The 24,980-nt window shown below is 48.1% G+C and overlaps 1 protein-coding gene across 2 annotated transcripts in view; it reads right to left on the bottom strand.

Annotated features, from left to right (window-relative positions):
• Positions 1 to 1,714: 1,714 nt before the first annotated feature.
• The window catches only part of DDX49 (DEAD-box helicase 49), a 118,841-nt gene continuing 95,575 nt past the window's right edge, over positions 1,715 to 24,980 (bottom strand). For both annotated transcript variants that reach the window (XM_075315102.1, XM_075315109.1), the window contains 4 exons: positions 13,421 to 13,495; positions 13,068 to 13,156; positions 12,893 to 12,964; positions 1,715 to 6,646 (listed from right to left, as the gene is read on the bottom strand). In XM_075315102.1, the coding sequence (XP_075171217.1) occupies positions 6,461 to 6,646; positions 12,893 to 12,964; positions 13,068 to 13,156; positions 13,421 to 13,495 (422 nt within the window). In that variant the 3' untranslated portion in view covers positions 1,715 to 6,460. The remainder of the gene's footprint in view (positions 6,647 to 12,892; positions 12,965 to 13,067; positions 13,157 to 13,420; positions 13,496 to 24,980) is intronic.

Raw genomic sequence — 24,980 nt, 5'->3', positions numbered from 1 at the left:
AGGCGAATAACGGACGCAAGACAGCCCGCCCCCGTGACCATAAAAAAAAACAAAACATTTGCATACAAAAAGGTAAGACTTTATAAAGTATTTATTTAGGTCTCAAAGGAGGCACAATAGCAACAGGAACCTTTCTAGAATGCAGCCCAGGAGCTGCAGAAGGGGAATCTTTTAGGTTTATTGCAAAATTTGTGCTGACAGGTTCCCTTTAGCAACCTGCCCCAAAATTTGCGAATACATTAGATGCGCCAATCCTGGTGCTCTCCCAGCTCATACCAATTGTTAATTACAGCTGTGATTTGTAAAAACAATAAATAAAGTCACAGCGGTCATTGAGCCTGAGGTTAGTAATGGGTAGGGGGTCTATGACCTTTCCGCAATTTATTAGCCCCCAAAACACCCTTGTTGGTCTGACATAATCCACACATCACTATCCCAGCTCTGATACATCCTGAAGTCACAGTGCACAGTCACATTAGAAATCGCAACTGAGCACTGCAACGTCAGGGATACACGGACAAAGTTGCAGCTGTGACGTCAGTGAGTTCACCTGAGGTCACAGCTGCCAGTTTCCATGGTACTCTGAAACTGACACCATTGAAGTCAATAATATGGTAATCCAGGACCATTGAACTCCATGCCGGATTACTGGATTTGAATTCAATGAGTTCACCTGAGGTCACAGCTGGGGTACCATGGGAACAGACAGCTGTGACTTCAGCTGAACTCACTGACGTCACTGCTCTCACAGCTGCGGCTCCATCAGTGTGACCCTGACGCCACAGTGCTCAGTTGCATTTTCTAATGTGACTGCAAACTATAACGTCAAAATGAAGCAGAGCTGGGATAGTTGTGATGTGGAATACGTCAGACATGCAGCGGTGGTTAGGGGGTTAATAAACATGATTAGTAATGGGGGGTCTCATAGGCTCTCTATTAATAACCTTGGGCTTGATGACAGCTGTTTTTTTTTGTTTTTTTTTTACAAGAGACAACTATCATTAACACTTTATATTACCCCCGATTGCCACCACACTAGGGAAACCGGGATGAGCCAGGTAAGTGCCAGAATTGGCACATCTAAAAGGATTCACCAATTTGGGGCGGCTGCGGGCTGCTATTTTTAGGATAGGGAGGGCCCAATAACCATGGGCCTCGCCAGCCTGAGAATACCAGCACCTGGCTGTGTGCTTTATCTTGGCTGGGTATCAAAATGAGGGGGGACCACACACAGTTTTTTAAAATGCTTTAAATATTTTAAAAAAAGCCACATGGGGTCCCTCGTATTTTGATATACAGCCAAGATAAGGCACACAGCTTGGGCCTGCTGCCTCCAGCTGTCTGCTTTATCTGTGTTGTGTATTAAAATACAGGGCACCATATGTCATTTTTTCCAATTTATTTATTTTTACACTCCACTTCAGGGACCCATAAAGCTAGCCTGACTGCAAGCAATCACAGATGCTGTCACATAGGGTGTGTGGGGGAAGCACAATATTCATGAGATTGAATGAGGGGACCCGGAAGCAGTGTAACAGCCGCACGGAAAATTGTATAATTGTCCTGCTTTAATCCCCATTTTGTTTCCTTTTGCTGCCCCCTAGCCCTTACTAATAGCATTGTATAACACTAAAGTTCAGGTACCTTAGACTTATATGGGACTTGGCATCCAGGGTCAAGTCTGTTACCAATCCAGACTTTTAAAAAAAAAAAAAAAAGTCTGTCAGGACCTGCCAAATCTGGACATCCGCGGGTTCGCTCATCTCTAGTTATCATACTTTGAAAATACTTTCTATACATTTTTTTTTCTTCTTACAACTGAGCGTGAAAGATTAATTTTTTAGTAGCCTTTTTTCATACTTGACAGGTATTTTAGTAGCCTGCTAATTGGGGGGGGGGTTGGTCAGTTCCTAAGAGGTGCATAATCGCTAAATAGACTCCTGAACAGTACACAGCTCTTGCCTGAGTGCGCACACATTGCATTCTATTGAATTCATACCCTGCTAAGACTTCATTGGCTATGCTTTTGAGTGAATCCATGTTCCACTCTATAGATGCACGAAAGCAGGAGCTGTGCACTGTTCGGAGGTCTATTCAGCAATCGGTGGTGGATCTCTAAACCCAGATCCCCATTTGACTAAGCAAAAAAAAATACTTGCGGAATATGAAAAAATAAAATCCTGAAAGCCTGGTTACACTTGAAAGTTGGAATTAAACCAGGACCAAGAGCTACAGTCACTTAGCACAGGGTTGTCAAATCTTGACAGTATGCCAACATTCAAGTGCCAAGGTACCCTGATCACTGCATCAGCTGCAGGACCTCTAATTACACTGACAGAGAAAGAGTAAGAGAAAATGAGCAAGCCAGCGCTACACGACATTTATATCGGTCATGAGAGGGGCTTGTATTACCGCGTGATAATGAATACTTATAGGTCATTCTGATTTTAGGATGCCCACCAACATTATCCTAGCAGATATAATACACTGCAATATATATATTTTATATAAACTGTTGTAAATTCTATAAATGATCATTCTTATAGATGTTGAAGTCCCTCAACGGTCTCTGTACTGGTAACAGATAAAGCGATAGCTCCCATAAAAATCATACTAAGTCCCTTACAACAGTGAATGGAACATTTAAAATGCATTTTGGTGATGAAGAAAATGTGAATAAAATATATATTATATATCATATTGGTATGGCTGTAATCATGCTGATAGATTGAAAGGTAAGTCACTTGCACTGCAGGGACTGTCTGAGGGTCTGAACACAGCAGCCTCGTAGGCATATATGAGACTGTTCAGTGTGGGTCTTGGATTGTGACACACGGAGGTATAAATCCCTTATATTGCAGAGTGAATGTAAAAATTAAGGTGTAGCTCACAGAATACAATGAACAGAATATAGAAAACACCCACTTGTGCTCTATTGGGTGAATGAACACAAGTTCCCACACAGTGGGCACGTATTGTCCGGTGGTGTAGGGAAGCAGACTCTTCGGCTCTCGCATTTATGATAAGAGTTCCAGTAACCATGAGACATATATAGCTTTGGTACAATTCAATCTGTGATATAGGACATAGATTTCAGAAAAGGATCCATGAAAAATATTCCATTCAAGCAGATCGGATCCCTAAACACTTGTTGGTCTTTCATCCAGTGAGAAATGGTTAGGACATCACAATCGCATTCACAGCAACTTCAGTTGATTCAAAATAATAATGCCTTTAACATAAAAAATATATTACAATTATTACAAAATAGTTTTAAACAGGTTGCTTAAGGTGATAAAATAAATACACTAGTCACAAAAAGTTAGGGATATTTGGATTTCAGGTGAAATTTCTGGGTGATGCTACAATGCCCTCTAACCTTTTCAGGTGATCTTAATGTGACCTTCTCTAACCTCTTGAATGCTCATGTCCAACTGTTGAATGTTTCAGTACTTTTTACACAACTTGTTCTCCAACAAGGAGCTTAATGGCAAAACTCACAACAGGTATTTGATACATTATTCGCCCAATAAATGTGGGGATTCAATTAGAATTTGTGTTTAAATAGTCCTCCCCATGCTGTTCACACTTTGACATTATGAGACCAAGACAACGCCTAACAATTGATCAACATTACCTCGCCATTGCGAGGCTTCAAGCAGGATGTTCTCAGACGGAAGTGGCCACTGAGCTTAGAGTGTCACCAGCAGGTTGCAACAGAGATGCAGAGAGACATAGAAGTGGATGTCCTTTACCACATCCCACACTGATGACCACTCTGAATTGGATGATAAATGCCACACAACGCCAGGCACATTTAAGGAAAGTGACAGGCACCCAAGTATCGAGACAAATCATTGGAAAAGTTTTTCATCAGTGTGGTCTGCGTGCTAGATTACCTGCAAGGATACCAAACCACATCACCAAGCACGGGCATCATTATGTTGCATGGGCCAGGGAGCATCTACTCTAGACAAAGGACTATTGGACCTCAGTGCTGAGTCGATTCACGCTGAGCAGAAATAATGGCCGTCAAAGATGTTGGAGACATCAAGGAGAGCGCTGTGCATCAGCCACTGTTTTCACCAGATGAGCCTTTGGTAGTAGTGTTACAGTGCGGGCAGGTGTGTCTAGTCAATATAGAACTGCCTACACTTTATGAAAGGAACAGTGACAAGCCCCTACTACTTGAATAACATGATTAATCCAGTCATTGTGCATCTGCATGAACAACACAGGCCTAACTTCATCTTCATGGACAACTGTGTTCGAGGTCACATCATTAGGGAATGGCTGCTGGAGACTGGAGTTCCTTAAATGGAGTGGCCTGCACTTTCTCCAGACCTGAATCCCCTAGAAAACCTATGGGATCTGCTCAGTCGCTGTGTAGAGGCTCAGAACTCTGTACCCCAAAACCTCAATGACCTGAGAGCTTCACAAAAGAGTCGGATGCCATGTCTCAGCAGACAGTGACTCTGCTTGTGAACAGCATGAGACGTCATTGTCAAGATGTAATTGATGATCATGGCCACATGACAAGTTATTTAGACTGACATTTTTTGGGGCATATAGCCACCACTGTTGGCTTTTATTTCAAAAAATTGTTTGGGATTATTAAGGTACTACTGCATGCTTCTACATAAATGCCTTACTTTCATGATAAAATATAACTGTAGTGTGAACTTTTAATGTTTTCCATAACTTGCACCAGAAAGCCAAATATTCCTTTTTGGGAGTAGTGTATATAGATATTGCCAAATGGCCCATTTCTGGAAATTGTTGGATACTTATTAGATATCTAGGTGTTTGAATTCACGTTTATTATCTGAAATCAGGCTGTGGAGTCTGTAAGCGAAGATTCCTTCTGAAAGGGCCAATAAATCAGTAATAATACGTTAACTGTAGTAACATGATAGCATCAAGTAGATTGAAGAACAAAAACTATATAATATTAGGATTTTAAATTCCAATGACAATGAATAAATTAACAAGTATTACTAACGGATAATATTTATGTCTATTGACTTCATCAAAAATCACCTCCAACTCAGACTTAAGTCTTGATAAAAAAACTTTAAGATGTTTTGTGCACCACCACCAAAACCACGTGTTGTCATATACAGTACAACTCTATGGTAGGAGGTAAAAGCTTGAGGACAGATGTGGTTTCTTTCAAACACTTTCCACATAGAACAGGGACAGAAAATGATGAATGGATGTGGAAATGCCTTTTAGGATTTTAAATATTAAAAGGGGTTGTCCACCGGAGTACATGGTCAGCACGCCGGGCAAGGTTGTGGAATCCTAGCGGTCTATAATGTACCCACCATAAGGATTCACCACTAGTGTTGAGCGAGTATGCTTGTCACTACTCGGTACTCGCACGAGTATCACTGTACTCGGGCTACTCGGCGGGGACCGAGTAATTTCACGATACTCGTGCTGTACTCGTGGTCTTCATGTTGGCGCTCTTTTTAGAGCCAGCCCTTATGCAGGGATTGGCTGGCAGACCGCAATGCCACAGCCCTGTTACTTGTGGAATTGCAGTGATTGGCCGGCCCTCACAGAATGACCGTGCCTTTAGCCCGACACTTCCCCGCTCGGCTACGGCCCCTCCCGCACTCCACTCCGCGTGTATATATATATGCACGCTTACACACACACGCACGTTTTTTTTTTTAATTTACAGTTTTATGGTTTCTACATGCTGCCGATGGTCATTTCACAAAAATACTCGGGTCTCCCATAGGATAACATTGGGCTCGGTGCTCGGGCCGAGTACACGAGTATCTTGGGATGCTCGGCCCGAGCCTCGAGCACCCGAGCTTTTTAGTACTCGCTCATCACTATTCACCACTCTATAGATTACAGTGATCATCACGAGACCGTACATATGCGATTTGCATACTCAAATATAATGTAGCATCTAGAGTCTCACAATGAGCAATGAAGCAAGGCAGTTAAGACTCTAGTCGGCACGTGACAGTGCAAGTGTGCAAATCGCATACCTGCTGTTGTGAGAGGACGCTGAAGCCGGCAAGCGAAGTTGAATACTAAGGGTGGGTACTTTACATTCTGATAAGATTCTGCAGTTGCAGAAAATTTACTTGAGGTGGAAAACACCTTTAAAAAAAAGCATTATATTCTGACTTCGTAACCCACAACCACATACAGTAATGGCCAACATTGAAGAACTGTAAAGGTATGAGTATTCATTGTGGAAAGCCACAGATATCGACAAGCAAGTGGAAGTCTAAAAGCTGCTGATCCGCCAACAAATGATCCATACCAAGGGTAAAAAGATTGACGCAACCCATTTCCTGTCAACAATAGAGGAATCTTATGGAAGGACACATCTAATGATGCCATACATGTAGTGGCTACATCAGAGAACTGATCACCCTAGCTTTATCCATAGTCTGTCCTGGTGAGTATATAAAGCGGGCAGGTAGCTCCAGATTCAGACCGTGCTCAGCTGAGAATTGCCACCCTTCTTCTCTTGTCTGAGTTTTTTCTTTTTCTGTTTCCTGCGTAGTTGAGCATCTTGTTGTTTCTGGATTGTCTCATGAATGTGCTCCTTGAACTTCTTTTTCTGCTTCTTGATTTTCTCCAGCTCTGCTTTTCTTTTCTTTTCCAGATCTGGATCCTTATATTAAAATAAAAGTATTACATATATTATATTTCTTTAATAACTTTTTTCCATCACACTACCATAAATAGTATGTACACAGCAGGAACAGAGAGCAAGTGTTCGCTGACAAGCTGGTGCACACAAGTATAAAATCACCATGTGCAGCATAAATATGCATGGGATGGAGGGGTGTAAAGATGCAAAGCAGCAGTGCAAATGTGTTCTCTGGAGTCCAAAATCATGTACAAGCTCCATAAAAACACAGTGTGACTAGTTTGGTGTGGAAGAACTTGAGCATCTGCAACATCAAACATCCTTAGGATGAACTGGACCATTTTTTCTCATCCAATATCAGTGTTTAACAATGATCACTATGTAAAATCTCGTGGAAAGCCTTCACAGAATAGTGAGGGCCTCTTTTTAGCAGCAACTATTCAATAAGCTTGCATCAGTGTGATGACTTCCATACTACTTGCCATGAAAAATGATCAGATAATGATTATATGAGGGGCTGCTGATAAGTTTTTTTTTTGTGAGTTTTTTTGTTTCTATGGTAATGAATGTTACATCACATGAAAGCCTTGTGTGTCTAATATAGGTTTTCAAAATTTTGTGTTTCTTATGGCAACAGTGTTCTACCCATGCGGAAAAACAAAATGCTGGAGTCTAATGCGATATTCACATCAACAGAGCAGAGGAGCGATAAAATTCTTGTTTCTGCAAGGAGAGTCCACAAAATATATTCATGGTCATATCGCAGACATTGGGAGATCAATGCCTTCATATTCTACAGTTAAGAACTGGGCTGGTTTGCCAAATGTAAAATGGGCCACTTCAGCACCAATAATGAGGAACGTCCTGGACAACCAAGAGTGGTTATGTTTCCGGAGATCGTTGATGTTGTGCACAACCTCATACTGGAGAAGCGACAAATTTTAGCTAAAACAATAGAAATCATGGGGATTTCCAATGAACATGTTTGTGTCATTATCCATGAACATTTGGACATGAGGAAGCTATCTGCAAGTGGGTCCCCAAATGTTTGACAACAGATCAGAGAAGCAGATGAGTGAAAACTTCCGTGTCCATTTGTCAGCGTTTCCAGACTGATAAGAACTTTCTGGATCGACTGGTCACTATGGATGAGACCTGGATTTATTTGTATAACCCTGAAAACAAGGAGCAGTCAAAAGAGTGGAGGCACAGTGGTTCTTCTCGTCCAAAGAAGTTCAGGGTGCAAAAACCAGCCACTAAGGTGATGGCAACTGTGTTCTGGGATATGGAGGGCGTGCTGCTAGTGGACTACCTTCAAAAGGAGTTCCACCACCAATGCAAGGTATTACATTGAATGTTTGGACCAATTGAAGGCAGCTCTGAAGGCCAAAAGGCACGGAAAGCTGTCCAAAGTAATCTTGTTCCAGCAAGACAACACCTCCGCTCACACTGCACAAGCGACCACAGCAAAACTGGGCTTCCAGCTGGTTGACCACCCACCTTATTCACCAGATCTAGCTCCCTCTGACTATCATCCTTTTCCAAACCTGAAGAAACACCTCAAGCGTACCAAATTTCCCACCATTTCTGATGCTATGGCTGCTACAGATTCCTGGTTTGAGGCACAACCATAATCCTTCTATTTGCTAGGCTTACAGAACTTGGAATACCAATGTAAGAAGTGTGTTGTCATCAGTGGAGAGTATGTGGAATAAGAAGGGAATTTTGTTTACTTACCGTAAATTCCTTTTCTTCTAGCTCCTATTGGGAGACCCAGACAATTGGGTGTATAGCTACTGCCTCCGGAGGCCACACAAAGTATTACACTTTAAAAAGTGTAACCCCTCCCCTCTGCCTATACACCCTCCCGTGCATCACGGGCCCATCAGTTTTGGTGCCAAAGCAGGAAGGAGGAACTTATAAATTGGTCTAAGGTAAATTCAAACCGAAGGATGTTCGGAGAACTGAAACCATGAACCAAAAGAACCCTTCAACATGAACAACATGTGTACACAAAAGAACAACAGCCCGAAGGGAACAGGGGCGGGTGCTGGGTCTCCCAATAGGAGCTAGAAGAAAAGGAATTTACGGTAAGTAAACAAAATTCCCTTCTTCTTTGTCGCTCCATTGGGAGACCCAGACAATTGGGATGTCCAAAAGCAGTCCCTGGGTGGGTAAAAGAATACCTCGATAAAAAGAGCCGAAAAAAACGGCCCTCTCTTACAGGTGAGCAACCGCCTCGCCTACCTAGGCTGGCATCTGCCACAGCATAGGCATGAACCTGATAGTGTTTCGTGAAAGTGTGCAAACTCGACCAGGTAGTGCTGCCACACCTGCTAAGCCGTAGCCTGGTGACGCAATGTCCAGGATGCCCCTGCGGCTCTGGTAGAATGGGCTTTCAGCTCCAAAGGAATCGGAAGCCCAGAAGAACGGTAGGCTTCAAGGATCAGTTCCTTGATCCACCGAGCCAAGGTTGACTTGGAAGCCTGCGACCCCTTACTCTGGCCAGTGACACGGACAAAGAGCGCATCAGAACGGCGCGGGGGCGCAGTGTGCGAAAAGAAGAGCCGGAGTGCTCTCCCGAGATCTAACAAGTGCCATCCTTTTCACAACTGTGAACTGGATGAGAGCCAAAAGAAGGTAAGGAGATATCCTGATTGAGAAGAAAAGGGGGATACCACCTTAAGAAGGCATTCCGGGACCGGACGCAGAACCACCTCATGCTGGCGAAACACCAGGAAGGGGGCTTTGCATGACAGCGCTGCTAGCTCAGACACTCTCCGAAGTGATGTGCCTGCCACTAGGAAGACCACCTTCTGCGAAAGGTGTGATAGATATAACTCTAAGAACGCTAAGAGCCATGACTCAATGGCCACCCAGTCAGGGTGAAGACCGCAGAATTCAGATGGAAAATGGCCCTTGGGACAGCAAGTCTGGTCGGTCCTGGGAGTGCCCACGGTCGACCCACCGTGAGGTGCCACAGATCCAGGTATCACGACCTCCTCGGCCAGTCTGGAGCGACGAGGATGGCGCGGCGTCAGTCGGACCCGATCTTGAGTAACACCCTGGGCAGCAGCGCCAGAGGAGGAAATACATAAGGCAGTCGAAATTGCGACCAGTCCTGGACTGATGCGTCCGCCGCCAGCGCTCTGTGCTGGTGGTTGATGTACGCGACCGCCGTGGCGTCGTCCGACTGTATCCGGATCTGCCTGCCGTCCAGCCACCGCTGGAACGACTTTAGGGCTAGCTACACTGCCCTTATCTCCAGAACATTGATCTGAAGGGAGGACTCTGTCAGAGTCCAAGTTCCCTGAGCCCTGTGGTGGCGGAAGACCGCTGTCCACCCTGACAGACTCTCGTCCGTCGTGACCATAGCCCAGGATGGGAGCAGGAAGGATTTTTCTTTCGACCAAGAAGTGGGAAGAAGCCACCCCTGAGGAGAGGCTTTGTCTGCCAGTGAAAGAGAGACGTTCCTGTCTAGGGACGTCGACCTCCTGTCCCATTTGCGGAGAATGTGCCATTGGAGTGGACGCAGATGAAACTGCGCAAAGGGAACTGCCTCCGTTGCTGCCACCATCTTCCCTGGGAAGCGCGTGAGGCGCCTCAAGGGGTGAGACTGGGCCCGAAGGAGAAAGTGCACCCCTGTCTGCCGCGAACTCTGTTTGTCCAGCGGTAGCTTCACTATCTCTGAGGGAGAATGAAACTCCATCCCGAGGAAAGTCAGTGATTGGGTCGGTGTCAATTTTTACTTTGGAAAATTGATGATCCACCCGAACCTCTGGAGAGTCTCCAGAGCAATGTTCAGGCTGTGTTGACATGCCACCCGGGAGGGTGCCTTGACTTAGGAGATCGTCTAAGTAAGGGATCACCGAGTGTCCCTGAGAGTGTAGGCCCATCGCCACTGATGCCATGACCTTGGTGAAGACCTGTGGAACTGTCGCCAGGCCGAAAGGCAGAGTCACGAGCTGAAAGTGTTCGACCCGGAGGCGAAACACCGGAAGCGTTGATGCTCTGGTGTAATCGGCACATGGAGATAAGCATCCCTGATGTCGATTGATGCTAGGAAGACTCCCTGGGACATCGAAGCGATTACTGAGCGGAGAGATTCCATCCGAAACCGTCTGGTTCTCACGTGTCTGTTGAGCAGAATGAGGCCCGGAACGGACCGGAATGATCCGTCCTTTTTTGGTACCCCCAAAAAGTTGGAGTAAAGACCGCGACCACGTTCGTGAAACGGAACGGGGATCACAACTCCATCTGCAGAAACGAGTCGGAGGGCGAGAGCTGAGCTCTATCCTGTAACCGTGAGACGGAATGTGTCTCACCCATCCGTTTTTCATCCAATTGCTCGCCAAACAGACGGTCGCCAGAAAATGGCAAACCGGTTAAGAACTTCTTGGACGCAGAGTCTGCCTTCCATTCGCGTATCCACATGGCCCTGCGGACTGCCACCGAATTGGCGGATGCTACCGCTGTACGGCTCGCAGAGTCCAGGACGGCGTTCATGGCGTAGGACGAAAAAACCGACGCCTGTGAAGTCAAAGACACATCCTGCGGGGCAGAGGTACTTGCGACCCCATTAGTCTCGGACAGACAAGCCGATAGCTTGGAATGCCCCCACGACTGCGAAGGCCGGAGCAAAAGACGCGCCTATGGCTTCATAGATGGATTTCATCATGAGCTCTATTTGCCTGTCAGTGGCATCCTTGAGCGATGAACCATCTGCCACTAATACTACGGATCTAGCCGCCAGTCTGGAAACTGGAGGATCCACCTTGGGACACTGAGCCCAACCCTTAACTACGTCAGGGGGGAAAGGGTAACGTGTGTCATTAAGGCGCTTAGTAAAGCGCTTGTCCGTAAATGCTCCGTGCTTCTGGACAGCATCTCTGAAGTTAGAGTGATCGAAAAAAGCACTCCGGGTACGTTTGGGAAACCGAAACTGGTGTTTCTCCTACTGTGAAGCCGACTCCTCTATAGGTGGAGTTGGGGGAGAAGGACTAGCACCTGGTAGATGGACGTTATAAGGTCATTTACTATGGCGTCCCCTTCAGGTGTATCCAGAAAGAGAGCAACGTCAGGATCAGAGCCCTGAGCTGCGACCTCCGCTTCATCCTCCAGAGAGTCCTCATGCTGAGACCCCGAACCACGTGATGAAGTCGGGGAAGGTTCCCAGCAAGCCCGCTTAGCCTGTCTGAGGCTGCGGTCCGTGTCGGAGTTCTCACCGTGGGATCTGGGTGCCACCCCAGGAGCCCTTTGCTGTACCGACCGAGAGGGGCCTGGGGGCGATGAACTCACAGTGCCCTAGCCCTGTGTTACCGGTCTGGACTGCCAAGCGTCTAGTATCTTAGCCGACCATCTGTCCATAGACTGAGCCATGGAATGTGAAGCGACTCAGAGTTTCTCAGTCAAAAATGTAAACTCTGTCCCTTCCATCTGTGCAGTGGAAACCGGCGGTACCACCTGAGCCGAGGGTCCCACCAGTGCCGGAGGCTCCGGCTGAGTGAGTCCCTGTCCCTGATGATATCCAGGCTCCTGTCCATCAGATTCCCCCAGGGGCTGCGGATGGAGCTCGGTCCCAGTGAATGGTGACCGGTTAGGATCCCACTTCTCCCAGAGCCTCTAAGGGATGGGGAAGGAAAACGGCATGTGGGCTCCAGCCTCTGTACCCGCAATGGGTACCTCAACCTTAACAGCACCGCCGACTTAGTGGGGTGAGAAGGGAGCATGCCGGGGGCCCCGTGGGGGTCCTCTTTTCTTCCATCCGATATAATCAGCAGCTGCTGCTGACTAAAATGTGGAGCTTGTGTGCATGTGTGCCTCCTTCAACACAAAGCTAAAAACTGATGGGCCCGTGATGCACGGGAGGGTGTATAGGCAGAGGGGAGGGGTTACACTTTTTAAAGTGTAATACTTTGTGTGGCCTCCGGAGGCAGTAGCTATACACCCAATTGTCTGGGTCTCCCAATGGAGCGACAAAGAAATATAAAAGTTTCATAATTCTATCGTTTATTTCTGGGGAAAGCCAAAGACTTACCACTATTTACCAGGGGCTGCTGATTAGGAAAAGCAGTCTCAGTACATAGATTCAAGTGGGTATGTCCATTATAAAAGATTAACTAGTTTTGTATATCATGTTATTTGACAATATTTCTAGCTTTGATCATTAATGTAGGGAATATTTACTCTCCATGTATACATTTAAGCATGTCCCCATGAATTGACATCATAGAGCCAATTCCATTACTACAATGGGTTGCACCTCACCTTCCCTTCTAATATAAGCTGTTTCCTCTTGTTTATCTCCTTCTTCTCATCAAAGTCTGTACATTCAAGTTTCTAGGAGCAGTAAAGAATGATTGTCAGTACAGAGCAGACCATCGCGTGTTACCAATGTAATAGAAGGATTCCATGACAGCTAGGAGGAGCTGAGCAGACTTACAATTTCACATTCCCGCTTGGTAACATTGACTTGGGTGAGGATTTCCAGGACTTCACTTTCTTTTACCTTATGTTCCTGTAGTTTCAGATCTGCAAATGAGAAACATAGATTTAATAAAGTGAAAGCTTACGGTTAAACATCTTCTGATATATTGTCATGTCCATCACCCAGAACTCCAAATGCACATGATTAAGAAGCACGCAACATGAACCATGAGTAAGGAGATCCATGGCAAACTTAATAGGAGGAAAGATCACTAAGCTGAAGGCCAAAAAGGGCATGATCCACACAAAAGGAATTGTAAACCAATGAAGAATGCAAATAACCAAAAGGAGAAATAACCAAACACTCACTGATTTTTTCTTCTATAGCGTGCACCAGATGAATATCATACTGAGTCACCAGCGTTATTGCCATGCCATTACGCCCTGAAAAGAAAAGAAAAAAAAGTTATAAAAACACCACATGGGGATTTTCTCGTTTTTTTTTCTTCTTCTTCCAAGTGTCATAACTTATTTATTTTTCCACCAATATAGCCATATGAGGGCTCATCTTATGAGGAAGGCATTATACTTATGAATGACACCACTCTGCCACAATGTAATGGAAAATGGGAAAAATTCCAACTGCAGTGAAATTGCAAAAAAAAAAAAAAAAAATATATATAGCAGAAATATCTCCCATGAATGTCAGCTCGCAGCCAGCTTTCACAGGAAGATTGTAATGACAGACGCAAGGGTCAACAGCTAACCACTGGCAGTCATGACAGCCCATTATTGGCACCCTGCAACCATGTCAGGGGAATGACAATGCCCACATCGGCTTGTGTTAAATCCCACTGCGAGATTGACAGCTGGATTTAACTGGTTACCAGCAGCAGGCATGTGTTAGAGACACTTGATGGCTGATTAAATCAGCAGTCATGTGCCCAGTTTTAGTCTCAGGGGATGTGCGGGTTCAGTCACCACTCTGTGAATGGACAGGTTTAGAATGCTATTAAAAAAGAGAATCTGTCACCAGGTTATTGCTATCTCATGTGAGAGCAGCCTAATGTAGGGGCAGAGATCCTGATTCCAGCGATGTGTCCCTTACCGAGCTGTTTAGTATAATTTTGATAATCTACTGCTGATTAAACAAGGATCTCATTCATTACAGGACTATTTAGCGTGCTGCAGGTAGTCCAGCATATTCACGATCTCTGTATAACTGCTAGATCTGCAGAAGAGAGAACATGGATTATATAAAAATTGACATCAAACAGCTCAGTAAGTGACATCGCTGGAATCAGCAGCTCTGTCCCTACGTTATGCTGCTATCAGATCAGGGAGCAAAAACCTGGTGACAGATTCAGTTTAACCTGCAAATTAACCTCATATACATGTTAATAGCATTTTTTCAACGTGACAGATTACCTTTAAGTGAAGTATGGAGAGATTCCCAATTTAGCATTATGTATTGAGCAATAAAATAGTCAACAAAATGTACCCTTTTATACTAGTATAGGGGGCCATAAACTAAATCATACCAATCACCAACAGAAAACCAGAAGTATAAGGCCGAATATATATTTTAATTGTATCTAAATTAAAATTAACAAAGAATAAAAAGCGTCTATTATGGTGATACAGGTATGAAGACCGGACAGTGGGTCAAGATACGTGCATTGGGGCGGCTGGACTGGACGGAGCTCATTTGCATTCATCCACATGTAAGTTTACCCGATTAACATTCTTGTTTATACTATCATTTGATAAATACTCTGATCTCCCCTATTGTTGCATGTACAGCTATTTATTTTGACACCCAGACTAACTATACTATCAGTCTCTACACTGCACTCTGTATAGGCTCACACTTCGTGCTCAGCTGATGTGGCTCTGCCTATTTATTTTGACACCCAGACTAACTTATACCAGGGGTGGGGAACCTCTGGCCCTTTTATGCAGCCCCCGGGCAGATTCCCGGGGGGTGGCAGTGCTTGAGCTGCCACCGTCATCTTGTTCGCCACCGGCCCTTTAAATCCGCACATGTGCTGCTGTGCTTACCAATGTGTTCTCCCGCTGGCCAGTGCCAACGAGAGAGGACTTAGTTTGTGGGCGGGTTTAGTGCTCTGCGTTGCCCGGCCCTCTGAGCTGCGTTCCCGCCCCCCCCCCCCCGGCCCTCTGAGCTGCGTGTCCGGTGCCTGCTCTCCGATGCTGCGAGTCCAGCGCTGCTGTGTCCAGCGCCAGCCCTCTGCTGCTGTGTGCCCTGTCCAGTCCTTTGTGGCCCCCCCTCCCCTCAGTGCTGTGTACGCCCCAATGCTGTGTATCACCCCAGGTTTGTGTGTCCCTCCTCCCGCCCCACTGATGTCAGGGCTCCGCAAGTGATCTCTGCGCCCCAGCCCTCGTGTGGCGCCTGCGCCCCAGCCCCTCTTGTGATGTACATGTCCTCAGCGTCTCCTGTGACTTATACATCACAGGAGGGGCGGGGGGCATATACATCACAGGAGGGACTGGGGACATATTCATCACAGGAGGGGCTGGGGACATATACATGTCCCCAGCCCCTTGTGTGATGTATATGCCCCCAGTGTCTCCTGTGATGTACAGTTAGGTCCAGAAATATTTGGACAGTGACAATTTTCGCGAGTTGGGCTCTGCATGCCACCACATTGGATTTGAAATGAAACCTCTACAACAGAATTCAAGTGCAGATTGTAACATTTAATTTGAAGGTTTGAACAAAAATATCTGATAGAAATTGTAGGAATTGTACACGTTTCTTTACAAACACTCCACATTTTAGGAGGTCAAAAGTAATTGGACAAATAAACCAAACCCAAACAAAATATTTTTATTTTCAATATTTTGTTGCGAATCCTTTGGAGGCAATCACTGCCTTAAGTCTGGAACCCATGGACATCACCAAACGCTGGGTTTCCTCCTTCTTAATGCTTTGCCAGGCCTTTACAGCCGCAGCCTTCAGGTCTTGCTTGTTTGTGGGTCTTTCCGTCTTAAGTCTGGATTTGAGCAAGTGAAATGCATGCTCAATTGGGTTAAGATCTGGTGATTGACTTGGCCATTGCAGAATGTTCCACTTTTTTGCACTCATGAACTCCTGGGTAGCTTTGGCTGTATGCTTGGGGTCATTGTCCATCTGTACTATGAAGCGCCGTCCGATCAACTTTGCGGCATTTGGCTGAATCTGGGCTGAAAGTATATCCCGGTACACTTCAGAATTCATCCGGCTACTCTTGTCTGCTGTTATGTCATCAATAAACACAAGTGACCCAGTGCCATTGAAAGCCATGCATGCCCATGCCATCACATTGCCTCCACCATGTTTTACAGAGGATGTGGTGTGCCTTGGATCATGTGCCGTTCCCTTTCTTCTCCAAACTTTTCTCTTCCCATCATTCTGGTACAGGTTGATCTTTGTCTCATCTGTCCATAGAATACTTTTCCAGAACTGAGCTGGCTTCATGAGGTGTTTTTCAGCAAATTTAACTCTGGCCTGTCTATTTTTGGAATTGATGAATGGTTTGCATCTAGATGTGAACCCTTTGTATTTACTTTCATGGAGTCTTCTCTTTACTGTTGACTTAGAGACAGATACACCTACTTCACTGAGAGTGTTCTGGACTTCAGTTGATGTTGTGAACGGGCTCTTTTTCACCAAAGAAAGTATGCGGCGATCATCCACCACTGTTGTCATCCGTGGACGCCCAGGCCTTTTTGAGTTCCCAAGCTCACCAGTCAATTCCTTTTTTCTCGGAATGTACCCGACTGTTGATTTTGCTACTCCAAGCATGTCTGCTATCTCTCTGATGGATTTTTTCTTTTTTTCAGCCTCAGGATGTTCTGCTTCACCTCAGTTGAGAGTTCCTTAGACCGCATGTTGTCTGGTCACAGCAACAGCTTCCAAATGCAAAACCACACACCTGTAATCAACCCCAGACCTTTTAACTACTTCATTGATTACAGGTTAATGAGGGAGACGCCTTCAGAGTTAATTGCAGCCCTTAGAGTCCCTTGTCCAATTACTTTTGGTCCCTTGAAAAAGAGGAGGCTATGCATTACAGAGCTATGATTCCTAAAGCCTTTCTCCGATTTGGATGTGAAAACTCTCATATTGCAGCTGGGAGTGTGCACTTTCAGCCCATATTATATATATAATTGTATTTTTGAACATGTTTTTGTAAACAGCTAAAATAACAAAACTTGTGTCACTGTCCAAATATTTCTGGACCTAACTGTATATACAGCATCTGTTATGTGATGTATATGATTTACCAATCTTATCACAGAGTTGACTGCGCTCCAGACCCAGACAAAAATTAAAAAGCAGCTGTGAGAAGCAACAGGATTAGTATCACCAAACATCACAGCCGCACCAAAGAGAAGCCGCTCCGGCCACCACAGTAGGGGTAAGTTAATTAATTGTTTGACCAAATATAGCAGGGTCATTTTCACATTGATAATTTTGTGCGGCCCCCGAAGGTTGGTAGAAATTTCCAAATGGCCCCCGGTTGGAAAAAGGTTTCCCACCCCTGAACTATACTATCAGTCTCTACACTGCACTCTGTATAGCAGACCTGGGCAAGGGGCAGCCCGCCTACTGTCTGTGACCAGCCCGCCCCGCCAGTCTTGCTGAGAGTTGGAGGCGTGGCCTGATCTATGCCTCAGCTTCGCTCTCACTGCCGGGAGCTATGCATCCCGCAGTGCAGTCATAAGCAGCTGCCACGCCCCCACTCTGTCGGTCATGCCCCCTCTGAATGCCTTCTACGGCATCTGTTAGCCACGCCCCTTTTGATGTCGTCCACACCCCTTCAATGTTGGACACACACTCCTCGGATGCCTCCCTTGTCCCCTCCTCCTGCTCGCTCGATGCTGGCCACGCCCCCTCTGCCTGCCCCTTCTACCCAGAATCCTCACATATGACTGGCTTATCTACACAGCGGCTGCTTCAAAAACGTCTGTTCTACAAATTGAGGTAAGTGCACCAGTAGCAGCAGGGAGAGAGCAGAGTACCTGCAGGAGGGGGGAGAGCAGGGGAGCAGCGCTTGTGTCTTCTCAGGTCCCCCCTGTGCCTGCAATAGAAGAAGTAGACACACAGGGGACACAGAGAAAGCAGCCAGAGGAGCACTCAGGCTCTGCTGCTGCAGTGCTGCCTGCCTGTGCCCTCAGCACCCCCAGGGCCAGTATGAATGCCCCACTGGCCACCACTGTTAGTATGCATGCCCCACTAGCCACCACTGTCAGTATGCATGCATGCCCCACTGGCCACCACTGTCAGTATGCATGCATGCCCCACTGGCCACCACTGTCAGTATGCATGCATGCCCCACTGGCCACCACTGTCAGTATGCATGCCCCACTGGCCACCAGGGCCAGTATGCATGCTCCACTGGCCACCAGGGCCAGTTTGTATGCTCCACAGAACACCAGGGCCAGTTTGTATGCTTCACAGGCCCCAGTAATGTGTATGTTCCTACTGACCCCAGTAATATCTATGCTCCCCACTGACCCCAGTAATGTGTATGCCCCCTACATTTTCATTGAATCTTATGGCTATGTGCGCACACTGCGTCTTTTTGACGCTGCGTTTTTGGCCGCTAAAAACGCACAAAAACGCACCTGCGTCGAAAAAACGCGGCAAAGAAGGGAATTTTGTTTACTTACCGTAAATTCCTTTTCTTCTAGCTCCAATTGGGAGACCCAGACAATTGGGTGTATAGGCTATGCCTCCGGAGGCCGCACAAAGTATTACACTAAAAGTGTAAAGCCCCTCCCCTTCTGCCTATACACCCCCCGTGCTCCCACGGGCTCCTCAGTTTTGGTGCAAAAGCAAGAAGGAGGAAAAGAATTATAAACTGGTTTAAAGTAAATTCAATCCGAAGGAATATCGGAGAACTGAAACCAATCAACATGAACAACATGTGTACACACAAAAAAACAGGGGCGGGTGCTGGGTCTCCCAATTGGAGCTAGAAGAAAAGGAATTTACGGTAAGTAAACAAAATTCCCTTCTTTGTCGCTCCATTGGGAGACCCAGACAATTGGGACGTCCAAAAGCAGTCCCTGGGTGGGTAAAATAATACCTCGTGATAGAGCCGTAAAACGGCCCCTTCCTACAGGTGGGCAACCGCCGCCTGAAGGACTCGTCTACCTAGGCTGGCATCCGCCGAAGCATAGGTATGCACCTGATAGTGTTTCGTGAAAGTGTGCAGGCTCGACCAGGTAGCTGCCTGACACACCTGCTGAGCCGTAGCCTGGTGCCTCAAAGCCCAGGACGCGCCCACGGCTCTGGTAGAATGGGCCTTCAGCCCTGAGGGAACCGGAAGCCCAGCAGAACGGTAAGCTTCGAGAATTGGTTCCTTGATCCACCGAGCCAGGGTTGATTTGGAAGCCTGTGACCCTTTACGCTGGCCAGCGACAAGGACAAAGAGTTCATCCGAGCGGCGCAGGGGCGCCGTCCGAGAAATGTAGAGCCTGAGTGCTCTCACCAGATCTAACAAGTGCAAATCCTTTTCACATTGGTGAACCGGATGAGGACAAAAAGAAGGTAAGGAGATATCCTGATTGAGATGAAAGGGGGATACCACTTTAGGGAGAAATTCCGGAACCGGACGCAGAACCACCTTGTCCTGGTGAAACACCAGGAAAGGGGCTTTGCATGACAGCGCTGCTAGCTCAGACACTCTCCGAAGTGAAGTGACTGCTACTAGAAAAACCACTTTCTGCGAAAGGCGTGAGAGAGAAATATCTCTCATTGGCTCGAATGGTGGTTTCTGAAGAACCATCAGCACCCTGTTCAGATCCCAGGGTTCTAACGGCCGCTTGTAAGGAGGAACGATGTGACAAACCCCCTGCAGGAACGTGCGTACCTGTGGAAGTCTGGCTAGGCGCTTCTGAAAAAACACAGAGAGCGCTGAGACTTGTCCCTTAAGGGAGCCGAGCGACAAACCCTTTTCCAGTCCAGATTGAAGGAAGGACAGAAAAGTGGGCAAGGCAAAAGGCCAGGGAGAAAAACCCTGAGCAGAGCACCACGACAGGAAAATTTTCCACGTCCTGTGGTAGATCTTGGCGGACGTTGGTTTCCTAGCCTGTCTCATAGTGGCAATGACGTCTTGAGATAATCCTGAAGACGCTAGGATCCAGGACTCAATGGCCACACAGTCAGGTTGAGGGCCGCAGAATTCAGATGGAAAAACGGCCCTTGAGATAGCAAGTCTGGTCGGTCTGGTAGTGCCCACGGTTGGCCGACCGTGAGATGCCACAGATCCGGGTACCACGACCGCCTCGGCCAGTCTGGAGCGACGAGGATGACGCGGCGGCAGTCGGCCCTGATCTTGCGTAACACTCTGGGCAACAGTGCCAACGGAGGAAACACATAAGGGAGCTGAAACTGCGACCAATCCTGAACTAAGGCGTCTGCCGCCAGAGCTCTGGGATCTTGAGACCGTGTCATGAACGTCGGTACCTTGTTGTTGTGCCGGGACGCCATGAGGTCGACGTCCGGCACCCCCCAGCGGCAACAGATCTCCTGAAACACGTCCGGGTGAAGGGACCATTCCCCTGCGTCCATGCCCTGGCGACTGAGATAATCTGCTTCCCAGTTTTCCACGCCTGGGATGTGAACTGCAGAGATGGTGGAGGCCGTGGCTTCCACCCACATCAAAATCCGCCGGACTTCCTGGAAGGCTTGCCGACTGCGTGTGCCGCCTTGGTGGTTGATGTATGCCACCGCTGTGGAATTGTCCGACTGAATTCGGATCTGCTTGCCTTCCAGCCACTGCTGGAACGCTTTCAGGGCAAGATACACTGCCCGTATTTCCAGAACATTGATCTGAAGCGAGGACTCTTGCTGGGTCCACGTACCCTGAGCCCTGTGGTGGAGAAAAACCGCTCCCCACCCTGACAGACTCGCGTCCGTCGTGACCACCTCCCAGGATGGGGGTAGGAAGGATTTCCCCTTCGATAATGAAGTGGGAAGAAGCCACCACCGAAGGGAAGCTTTGGTCGCCTGAGAGAGGGAGACGTTCCTGTCGAGGGACGTCGGCCTCCTGTCCCATTTGCGTAGGATGTCCCATTGAAGAGGACGCAGGTGAAACTGCGAGAAAGGGACTGCCTCCATTGCTGCCACCATCTTCCCCAGGAAGTGCATGAGGCGCCTCAAGGGGTGTGACTGGCCTTGAAGGAGAGATTGTACCCCTTTCTGTAGTGACCGCTGCTTGATCAGCGGAAGCTTCACTATCGCTGAGTGGGTATGAAACTCCATGCCAAGGTATGTCAGCGATTGGGCCGGTGTCAGATTTGACTTTGGAAAATTGATGATCCACCCGAAACTCTGGAGAGTCTCCAGGGTAGCGTCGAGGCTGTGTTGGCATGCCTCTTGAGAGGGTGCCTTGATCAACAGATCTTCCAAGTACGGGATCACCGAGTGACCCTGAGAGTGGAGGACCGCTACTACAGTAGCCATAACCTTGGTGAAAACCCGTGGGGCTGTTGCCAGGCCGAACGGCAGTGCCACGAACTGCAGGTGTTCGTTTTCTATGGCGAAGCGCAAGAAGCGCTGGTGCTCTGGAGCAATCGGTACGTGGAGATAAGCATCTTTGATATCGATCGATGCAAGGAAATCTCCTTGGGACATTGAGGCGATGACGGAGCGGAGGGATTCCATCCGGAACCGCCTGGTCTTTACGTGTTTGTTGAGAAGTTTCAGGTCCAGGACAGGACGGAAAGACCCGTCCTTCTTTGGGACCACAAACAAGTTGGAGTAAAAACCGTGGCCCTGTTGCTGAAGAGGAACAGGGACCACCACTCCTTCCGCCTTCAGAGTGCCCAGCGCCTGCAGAAGAGCCTCGGCTCGCTCGGGAGGCGGGGATGACCTGAAGAATCGAGTCGGGGGACGAGAGGTGAACTCTATCTTGTAACCGTGAGACAGAATGTCTCTCACCCAACGGTCTTTTACCCGTGGCAGCCAGGTGTCGCAAAAGAGGGAGAGCCTGCCACCGACCGAGGATGCGGAGTGAGGAGGCCGAAAGTCATGAGGAGGCCGCTTTGGTAGCGGCACCTCCGGTGGTCTTTTTAGGACGTGACTTAGACCGCCATGCATCAGAGTTCCTTTGATCTTTCTGAGGCCTTTTGGACGAGGAGAATTGGGACCTGCCCGCGCCCCGAAAGGACCGAAACCTCGACTGCCCCCTCCTCTGTTGGGGTATGTTCGGTTTGGGCTGGGGTAAGGATGTATCCTTTCCCTTGGATTGTTTGATGATTTCATCCAAACGCTCGCCAAACAATCGGTCGCCAGAAATTGGCAAACTGGTTAAGCGCTTTTTGGAAGCAGAATCTGCCTTCCATTCCCGTAGCCACAAGGCCCTGCGGAGTACCACCGAATTGGCGGCTGCAACCGCCGTACGGCTCGCAGAGTCCAGGACAGCATTAATAGCGTAAGACGCAAATGCCGACGTCTGAGTGGTTATGGACGCCACCTGTGGCGCGGACGTGCGTGTGGCTGCGTCAATTTGCGCTTGACCTGCTGAGATAGCTTGTAGCGCCCATACGGCTGCGAATGCTGGGGCAAAAGAAGCGCCAATAGCTTCATAGATGGATTTCAACCAGAGCTCCATCTGCCTGTCAGTGGCATCTTTGAGTGAAGCCCCATCTTCCACTGCAAGTATGGATCTAGCTGCCAGTCTGGAGATTGGAGGATCCACTTTGGGACACTGAGCCCAACTTTTGACCACGTCAGGGGGAAAGGGATAACGTGTATCCTTAAGGCGCTTAGAAAAACGCTTATCTGGACAAGCATGGTGATTCTGGACTGCCTCTCTGAAATCAGAGTGGTCCAGAAACATACTCGGTGTACGCTTGGGAAACCTGAAACGGAATTTCTCCTGCTGAGAAGCCGACTCCTCCGCCGGAGGAGCTGAGGGAGAAATATCCAGCATTAGATTGATGGACGCAATAAGATCGTTCACTATGGCGTCCCCGTCCGGAGTATCAAGATTGAGAGCGGCCTCAGGATCAGAATCCTGATCAACTGTGTCCGCTTCATCAACCAGAGATTCCCCCCTCTGAGACCCTGCACAATATGATGATGTCGAGGGAAATTCTAAGCGAGCTCGCTTAGTCGGTCTGGGGCTGGGGTCTGTGTCAGAACCCTCCGCCTGGGACCCATGAGATACCCCGGGAGGACATTGTTGGTCCAACTGAGGTGGGCCAGGGAACAAAGATTCAACAGAGTCCCTGTGCTGAGATACCGGCCTGGACTGCAAGGCTTCTAGTATCTTAGCCATAGTCTCAGAGAGTTTTGCAAACTCCGTCCCCGTCACCTGGACAGTGTCAGCAGGTGGCTCCCCCTGGGCCCCTCTTAGCAGAGGCTCTGGCTGAGTAAGTGCCACAGGGGCCGAACAGTGCACACAATGAGGGTCAGTGGAACCTGCCGGTAGCGGGGTCGTACATGCGGCGCAGGCAGCATAAAAAACCTGTGTTTTGGCACCCCTGCCTTTCATGGGCGCCATGCTATTATCTTCCCTGAGCAACACAATAGGGTATATAGCCAGAAATCAACTGTGCACCATACAGTGTAAAATATATATACCATAAACATATAATGTTACACTACTGCACAATGGGGCTAGCACCACAGGTGCTGCTTACCACCCGCTTAAAGCGGTTGTGAGGCCACCAGAGTCCCTGCCTGGGTCTCCCACACTTTGTCCCCCTCTGCAGCGTCCGAGGAGCTGACAGGAATGGCTGCCGGCGTCCTGAGGAGAGGAGGGAGCCGTGGGCGTGACGCAGAAAGTGCGGGAACTGGTGCCCGCACAGTGAGAGGGGTGGAGTATGCAAAGCATGCTCCAGCCCTCAGTGCTGCTCGTTCTGTGCAGCGTCCCGCCCTTCCCCTGCCTGTCAGGGCTGGGGGTGGTAAGAAAGGAAACTAGGCCGCAAAAAAGCCGGGGACTCTAGTAATAAACGCGGCCGCCGTAAAAGCGCGGCCGGCGTGGAAGTCCCCGGCGCACTACAAGTCCCAGCCGCGCCGCGGTGGCAGCGGCGGTCAGTGCGGCAGTCCCTATACATAAACACACTCAGCAGCGCTGAGTGTGTAATGGCACATATTAACCCGGTCAGCGCCGCGGTCCCCGGTGCACAAGCACACCCAGCAAAGCTGGAGTGTTGCTGTGCGCTGTCCCCACAGGGATACAGAGTACCTCCAAGTAGCAGGGCCATGTCCCTGAACGATACCCGGCTCCTATCCAGCAGGCTCCACAGGAGTTGTGGATGAAGCACGGTCTCAGTGCCTGGAGACCGATAGGATCCCACTTCACCCAGAGCCCTGAGGGGGATGGGGAAAGAAAACAACATGTGGGCTCCAGCCTCCGTACCCGCAATGGATACCTCAACCTTAACCACACCGCCGACAAGAGTGGGGTGAGAAGAGAGCATGCTGGGGGCCCTATATGGGCCCACTTTTCTTCCATCCGATATAGTCAGCAGCTGCTGCTGACCAATCTGTGGAGCTGTGCGTGCATGTCTGCCTCCTTCGCACAAAGCAAAAAACTGAGGAGCCCGTGGGAGCACGGGGGGGTGTATAGGCAGAAGGGGAGGGGCTTTACACTTTTAGTGTAATACTTTGTGCGGCCTCCGGAGGCATAGCCTATACACCCAATTGTCTGGGTCTCCCAATGGAGCGACAAAGAAAAACGCACGCGTTTTGCCACGATTTGGTGCGTTTTTTTGCTGCGTTTTGCTGCGTTTTTGCTCACTGCGTCTTTATGAGTTTATCAGTAAACAAAAAAAAAAAAAAAGGTCTGATGTCATTTCCTTCTTCAATGTGTTCTTCATTCTCCACTAGTATATGCAGAAGAGCAGACAGCTGCAGAACTACAAGGCTCAGCATCCTCCTTCCAGGACTGTATGCAAGATTTCTTTG

The sequence above is a fragment of the Anomaloglossus baeobatrachus genome, chromosome 1 (genome assembly GCF_048569485.1).
Source record: "Anomaloglossus baeobatrachus isolate aAnoBae1 chromosome 1, aAnoBae1.hap1, whole genome shotgun sequence".
Taxonomy (NCBI): Eukaryota; Metazoa; Chordata; class Amphibia; order Anura; family Aromobatidae; genus Anomaloglossus; species Anomaloglossus baeobatrachus.
The sequence above is the reverse complement of the archived record's forward strand: the minus strand, read 5'-3'. Positions and strand labels throughout refer to the sequence as shown.